The 7959-nt window shown below is 34.1% G+C and overlaps 1 protein-coding gene across 1 annotated transcript; it reads right to left on the bottom strand.

Annotated features, from left to right (window-relative positions):
- Positions 1-3495: 3495 nt before the first annotated feature.
- Positions 3496-7079, bottom strand: LOC125833471 (adenylate kinase). The gene is made up of 4 exons (XM_049512638.1): positions 6691-7079; positions 5055-5195; positions 4124-4396; positions 3496-3903 (listed from the first exon to the last, which is right to left on the bottom strand). Exons 1-4 carry the CDS (start codon positions 6997-6999, stop codon positions 3760-3762), a joined length of 867 nt encoding a protein of 288 aa, XP_049368595.1. The 5' UTR covers positions 7000-7079; the 3' UTR covers positions 3496-3759.
- Between the last annotated feature and the right edge of the window lie 880 nt (positions 7080-7959).

Raw genomic sequence — 7959 nt, 5'->3', positions numbered from 1 at the left:
AATGATAAAACATCAAGCAAGAAACAAAAAAAAATGTATGTATCGTAAAGATTAAATCTTTTTTTTAATTTCTTCGTATGTTCATTGAATTGAAATAAATACCTGATGTGAATAAGTTTTTATCGAAAATAGATAAAAGTAGGGTATAAGAAAACGAGAGACATAGATATACAAAATTAATACACTTCATGATTCTCCATGGGGAAACTGATATATGCAAAGTCAAGAAACCAATCTTCTTTTGCCTTTTGCTCATCAAATTGCAAAGATTTTATTTTATTATCTTTTTAGGTGGCAAAGTCAAACCTATAGTTTAATTATTATTAATAAAAAAATTTAAGAAAAGTATATATTCCCAGGCACTGGGGCCCACATATATTGACAAACAAAAGATGTTTTAATAGATATTTAATATTTTCATTATTTCTCCACATATAGATTTTATGTTTGTTTTTTCATGTATTCTTGTATGGGTCCCACATATATTGACAAATAAAAGATGTTTTAATAGATATTTAATATTTTCATTATTTCTCCACATATAGATTTTATGTTTGTTTTTCCATGTATTCTTGTATGGGTCCCCTCAATCACTCGGACTTCTTTTTCAGTCCTCTCACTTCGTTCAAGCTATATTACATCTTTCCTCTCACTTGAACTGGTCGAGAAGGTTGCAATAGAATTTAAGTTTTGGTTGTGGCATTTTTTTTATTGTAAATATGGGAAAATGCACTTCTCCCTGTCCATCTTTGGACGGAGCAAGTAATGACAAATTCAGAATTTAGAATCAATAAGTTTCATTTTTTTATATGTACTTAATTCGTTTTCTCACACACATACATAATGCTAGATGTTTAGGAGTGTGTTTGATATGCTTGGAAAAGCTTAAATAGTCCATAAAAATATAGTATCACCTTATCTCTTGTTTGATTACTAATCTTGCGATAAGTTATACCAATATTAATAATTAGTAATGAGATAAATTATTCATGTTCAACATGAGTGACTTGTAACTAGTCTCAATAGACTTGTAGGAAAAATAGTACATATACATGTTTTTTAGTTTCCATTACTCCATTCGTCTCAATTTTTATGTGAAACTCTTTCCTTTTTAGTTTGTCCTACCCACACAAACAAAAAGAAAAAGGCACAGTACATAGCACACACCTTTAACATAGCATCAACTGACAACGGAACACTTGATACACATCTAGACGCCTCAACTCATATGTACACTAACAGATGAAAACTCCAACTTAAAAATATTCATCTGTGTCACGTCAGTATTGAGTGTCTACGAGACAATGAGAATGAGTTGAGGTGTCTGTGTGTGCATTCTCAAAGTTGGAGCGTTCAGTAATCTAATAGAAGTTCACTGCTAAGCTGAATCCAATCCAATATAAGTACCTCAATAAACACATAAATGAACAGTATTAAGTAATGTTGTTTACTATTATAGAAGGCTATTCATTTGAAAAACATAACTTCCTCCTGTAATAACTCAATGACTGTTGTTCTTGCAATATGCCATGAAAAATTAAGTTTTTGCTGCACATAAAAAGATACCTTTGTGAAGAGGAAAATGGATTTGACTCATTCATCTACAGTATTAGTTGGCTTGTTTTGTCCAAGAACTCTGCAAAACATAAGTTTTATAGTAAAAAAGAAATACTTATCATATTAACTCTCTGGATTTTCCAATGGTACCTAAGATTTGATATTTTGATCAATTTTCAATCATCTTTGCTGGAATTTTTTAAAGAGTTTTAAAAAAGTCACCAAAATAGCAGAGAGAAATTGCAATAGTTACCTGAATCACTATGACTTATAATAAAAGATTAAGCTTCATGAAATAGGAGAAAGAAAATTTGAGGAATGAAACACACTTCATAAGAAGCTTAATTAATGTATTTGAATTTGTCTCCCTTATAGAGGAAAAAAAACCTACAAATAATAGTGGCAGAAATAGAAGTTTGTTTACTAAAGAACCAAATGTTATGAATTCAAGTACCATTCCAACAGTATTATGAGTTGTGGACCGAGAGACGCAAGAGTAGTATTTCACATTGCAATTGAAATCAATTTTCTTTGTTTATTTTTTATTCTTTTGGTGCCTTAGATTAATGTATTTGATTCGACTCCCCTACAGCGGAAAAAACGTACAAATAATAGTGGCAGAAATAGAAGTTTTGTTTCCTAAAGAACCAAATGTTATGAATTCAACCATTCCAAAAGCGTTATGAGTTGTGGACTGAGAGACGCAATAGTAATAATGTCGCATTGCAATTGGAATCAATTTTATTTGTTTATTCTTTATTCTTTTGGTGTCTTGGATTAATCTATTTGAATTAGACTCCCTTAGAGCGAGAGAAAACCTACGAATAATAGTGGCAGAAATAGGAAGTTTTTGTTTACTAAAGAACCAAATGTTATGAATTCAACATTTCAGCAGTGTTATGAGTTGTGGATTGACAAGCGCAAGATTAGTAATGTCGCATTGCAATTGAAATCAATTTTTTTCGTTTATTCTTTATTCTTTTGGTGCCTTGGAATTATATGTTGGATTTTAAAATGTGTGAACGAAAAAATGAAGAGTTGTGACTTTAATGAAAGGTTGGACTTTTATGAAAGATTAAATAAGAATTCTGATATGTGAGGAAGCCACATAGGTGTGTCACATAAACATGGATATATTTAGTTGAAACTCAAAAAAAAAAAACGTTTTTAAAGATGAAATGATAAAAAATAACTTTGAAAGTTAAAAATGTATTTGAACATGTATTTTATTTAAAATTAAGTACAAGTTTTGTAAGTGGAAAAAATAATTTTACTAAAAATAGGAAAAATAATAGAACAAACAAATTAAAACGAGGAGAGTAACTATTTTTGTCTAGTTATCACTTTAATCATTGACTTTAAAATTATCCTAATCCATTAATAAATGTTTTATGTACTTCCTCTTTTACCCTTTCTTTTCATGCTATTGGCTTATAAATTAGACACGTTTCTTTTCTATATTGTTACTTGTTAGTTTGGATAGCTTTAGAATTTTCCATGACCAAAAGATTAGTTGAATTATTCATTTTAATTAGTGTTTGGCATTATTCAAATCTTGACAAAATAAAAGAAAGTTGATGTTACACTTGGATGACTTTATGTGTTGGCACCAAAACTTGTGTAAGCACGTTTTTCTCCTTTATTTTTTCCCCCTATTTGACCAATGCGTTTTGATCTATACATACCGTATAATTTACATAAGATAAGAAAGATTATTTCCAAAACACCCTTAGCTCAAAGTCAATTCCCTTTCTCTTCTACATAGTAAACACTTTTAACCTGCAAAGAAGCCAATTGACAACTTTCAGTTGTAATTGGAGAAATTGCCAAAAGATCAACCAACTAACAACAACATTAATTTACTAATGCACCAAATAAAACCATATTAGTTGCATATATCAGATTATATGTCATTTACCTAAGTATTAAATCAGAATGTATCAATTACTATAAGCTTATTACACAATTGTAAAAAATAATCATCTTTATAACTCTTAGTTGAAACTATGGTACAACAGACCTCTTCATATGAATTTGAAATTCAACAATGGCAGCCACCGTATTTTTACGGCTTCAAAGTACACTCAAAAGGTTTGTTATTTGACTTAAATTAAGAGGAAAATAGAAGGGAAACCAATGAATATGTTCTTTTTTCTGCAAAATTGTTAAGCGTGTGCACACATGCAAAGCAGCGGAGAGAAACTAAGCTGCAGCAGACAGTTTATATTCCTGTTCATCAAGGTTGAGAACTTCCAGCAACTTAGGCCATGATTCGGGGATGCCTCCCGGTAAATCAAATTCCAGTAACTTTCCTTGGCTACGGTAGAAGTCCTCAACAGGCTGACTCTGCAATCATAAAAAAGAATGAGAATCATACAGTTTTTCTATTTTTTTCGTTTTCTAGAGAAAGCCTGATAATAGCATAGATGCTGAATGACTATTAAGGCGTTAACTTATGAGGGGAAAAAATGTTGCTTTGATAGTAGTTACTCATGTTGAAGAAAAAATACTTTATTAGAGTATTAGCGAACTTGAAAATATTGTGGTTAAAATATCAGAACAATACCTTATCCCAGTATATACTGAGCCTTTCCTTAACAATAGCTTCTGTATCATCTGCTCGAGTGATTAACTTTGAAACACACTGTGAGGGGGGGTTAAGCGGAGCCATGCTGATCCTAGGAGCCCCATTTTCACCAGCGACATCTATAGATGCCACGTTGAAATTCTTTCCACATTCACTGCAGATCCTTCGGCCAAGGCATTTCTCAACCAATACCCGCTCTGGAAGCTTGAGATTAACCACCAAATCTATGTCTGTAACCTCAGTCAGTATTTCCTGATGCAGAAATAGACACAAATGTAAGAGAACTAGCACAAAATTTTGTCTGACACGCGTGACATAAATTGAGATTGCACGAATGTACTTGGAAAAGTCACTAGAATAGGAAGTAGACTTTTGATATCACTTCTATAATCTTTTCAAACCCCGCCGCCACATACAGGAAGCGGGGTACCTTCTCATAGACAAAAAGGTAGCAAAATGTGGCAAAGGATCTTCACTTTCTTGCCCAGTTCCCATACCTCTGCCGACAAGACTGAAATCAGAAGTATTTGTTACAATGCTTTTTACCAAAAGTCACATCATATATCTAGACAAAGAAGTAGTGTGAAGTTGTGAACAGGGCAGAAATTCCCAGCAGCATTCAAGAAGCTACTTTAATGAACAGTGGTAACAAAATCCTATTTTATGAAATTTTTAAGTAACTAATACAACAATACACTATTTCAAGCATCACTCTTGACTCCCAATATTCAGGCTAATGCATTTAACATTGACACCTAAATTGAGCAGCGCTTTTCACTTTTTGGTTAGACGGGAATGGCTAATTCATTCTCAGTCATAGCCTAGTATTTTTTGAGATAACCAGAGCCAAGAGGGCATAGACAAACTGAGAATGACAGAATTTTATGCAGGAAATTAAATGTATACTCACTGCTTGTCTCACAGTTCTAGGGAATCCATCAAGTATGAATCCAGCTTCACCCTTAGCTTCCCCACTCTCGAGCCTTTTAGATAGTAAATTCAGTATAATCTCATCTGAAACCAATTTTCCTTGGTTGACAATCTGAGCAAGCTGAAAGAGAATGAAGCCGATCAGGAGATGAACCAATTTCATTAAGTAACACCATAAAGCTGGAAATAGATATAATAAGAACAACTATGCCTCAATCCCAAACTCAAGCAGGGGTCGGCCATATGAATCCTCACTAACCATATAGCTCCATTTTAGATTATCTCAGGCTAATACACAAAAATCAAAACATAAATAAAAACTTCAAGAATATGTCTATATTTTGTACTGGTATATGAATCTCAATCATGACTAAAAGACTCCCCAAAAGTATAGGAATCGTCTCGACCTCTTGACAACAATATAGCATACAAGACATATATGCTATAAACATATCTCTCTTTATAAGAAAAAAATCCTTGAGCATAGTTGATCTTATGCATCAAATACTAATTAAATTCAGGGGTTGGATTGGTTTTGAAATAATAATAACCAAAACTAACTACCCCTATGTTGGTTTACTAATCTATAAACCAAATCAAATTAAACATATTCAACTTTTACATATTTGGGTTCTGTGTCCTTTTTCAAGTCACTGTCCCTCTTTCTCGTACTCCAAAAAGCTGCTAGGATAAAAAGCCCACAGCTTTATGGCGATATTCTACTCTTTTCGTCTTGGACAACATAGGAGTAAGTAAGACTCCAGATAAGACCTCCTTCCCATTATTAGGCTACCACCAAACCTCTAAATTGTTGATTAAGAGCTCACAAACTTCTTCCCAGACATCACCTGAATGGATCAAATTTTCTTGGTCTCTATTCTCCCAAATTAGATTCAATCTAGCATACCATACCCCTCCCTATCATAATTCATAAGGAATTCCTTTCCCAATATTTGGTTCTTCATCTCTACCTTGGACACTCAATGACTTAAAAACTTCCTCCATTCTCCTTAGGGGCCAAGGCATATAGATCTAACCTTACCATCACCAGATAAGACTTGTGTAACTGTCATATCATTAATGAATCAGAAAGTTCACATTTTTACAACCTGAAAGCTGGTTTTGAGTTCATCTAAACACTATGGTCGAATTCAGCAAACAAGCAATTGATATTAGCACCCACTATCTCCAACTCTCAACATATCCATACAAAAAAAATGAACATATATACATATATATCCACCGTCTTTAAATCCCACCTTCGGTTCTACAGGCGACACTTGAAGAAATCATCATCATCAACAACAACATCATACCCAGCGTAATCCCACAAGTGGAGTTTGGGGAGGTTAGGACGTACCCAGACCTTATCGCTACCTTTGTGTATTGACTCCTAAAGAAATCAACCACAACAACAGTGTAATCCAACAATCCACACACACCTTATCACTACTTTTGTGGGGTAGAGAGACTGTTTCCGATTGACTCACTACGAAATCAATCTCTAAAACTACCAATATATAGAAAGCTTTAAACCCAAAATGGAAAAACTAAGTATTTGACTTAACAGTTAAACCCAAATTTATTGGAAAAAGGGAACAAACAGCTCAACTTACTTGTTTTGACAAAGGACCTGAAGATTTCAACTCATCACGAACAAGATCTCCGGTAGCAATATGAGGAACGCCTAAAAGGGTTGAAAGACGGCTAGCATATGTACCTTTTCCGACACCAGGACAACCCAAAAAGACCCATTGGACAGTTTTAGCCTTGGGATCAACACTTGTAGAATGGGGATTATGAGGGTAAGATTGGGATTTCACTGTCTCAGATGCAGCTGCAGTAGATAAAGATCTACTGATAAGGGAAATTGAATTGGATGAGGAAGATGATGAAGATCTGAACAGGCGGATCATGGCCGCCATTGCCGGAAAATTCTCCCGGAGTTATTTTTCTTGGGAAGTATGAAGAGTAAAGTGAGAAAGGGGAGAAAAAGGGAGGCGATTTCCTAGTAAATAGGAAAGAATGTTGAAAATTTCTAGGTCTTAATGATAACGGGTCACATGAATCGACCCGACTTTATCGGGTTGAAAGTTGATATTGTGTCGGAGAGGACGATGTCTACACAGTCTTACTCGTATTTAAATGAAGAGAGGTTTTCGATTTAAGTAAATTATCATATCAAAATTTAGTATGAAAAGGACATATTTTATTTTATTTTTACCGTGGTTTCCGGGCGTCGCTTTGCGAACCCGACTAGCTGTACCCACCGGGTCCCGCTGTTTCAAGGCGGGTCCACCACGGTTAGTTCCACGGGGCCCTGGAGACGCGGCCGGTTTGTAATGCCTCCAGTGGCCCTGCTGGGGCTCGAACCGGCGACCTAAAGGACTTTGTCTCAGGCCTTTACCAGCTGAGCTACCCCTCAGGGTTATGAAAAGGACATATAATAATAAGAAGTCGTGTTAAAAAGGGGAGGAGAAAGTAATTACACTAACAATTACAAATAATATGGTAATTGAAGCAATGGTTCTAGCGAGACAACATATAATAGTCAAATTGAAGACTAAAATAGTATGAGAGTAATAATAATAAAAATAATAGTAATTAAATAATGCTCGACTATTTACTAAATGTTTATCTAAATAAGAGAAATTAAATAATACTCGATTATTTACTAAATGTTTATCCTAATCTTCGACCTCCATATCTTTCAATCTTATGATTATGTTCTCGATAAGTTGTAGGTTTGTTTTGTCTTGGGTAAATCTCTCTTCCCTGTTTTTTCGACCTATCTCAAGTTCTTTTCACACACATAATAACCAACTCTAATACCGCTTTACTGGGTATATGTATATCTCCATTTCACCTATCCAAATCATCTCAAT

The sequence above is a fragment of the Solanum verrucosum genome, unplaced genomic scaffold (genome assembly GCF_900185275.1).
Source record: "Solanum verrucosum unplaced genomic scaffold, falcon-dt-bn FXZP01000142.1, whole genome shotgun sequence".
NCBI lineage: Eukaryota > Viridiplantae > Streptophyta > Magnoliopsida > Solanales > Solanaceae > Solanum > Solanum verrucosum.
The sequence above is the reverse complement of the archived record's forward strand: the minus strand, read 5'-3'. Positions and strand labels throughout refer to the sequence as shown.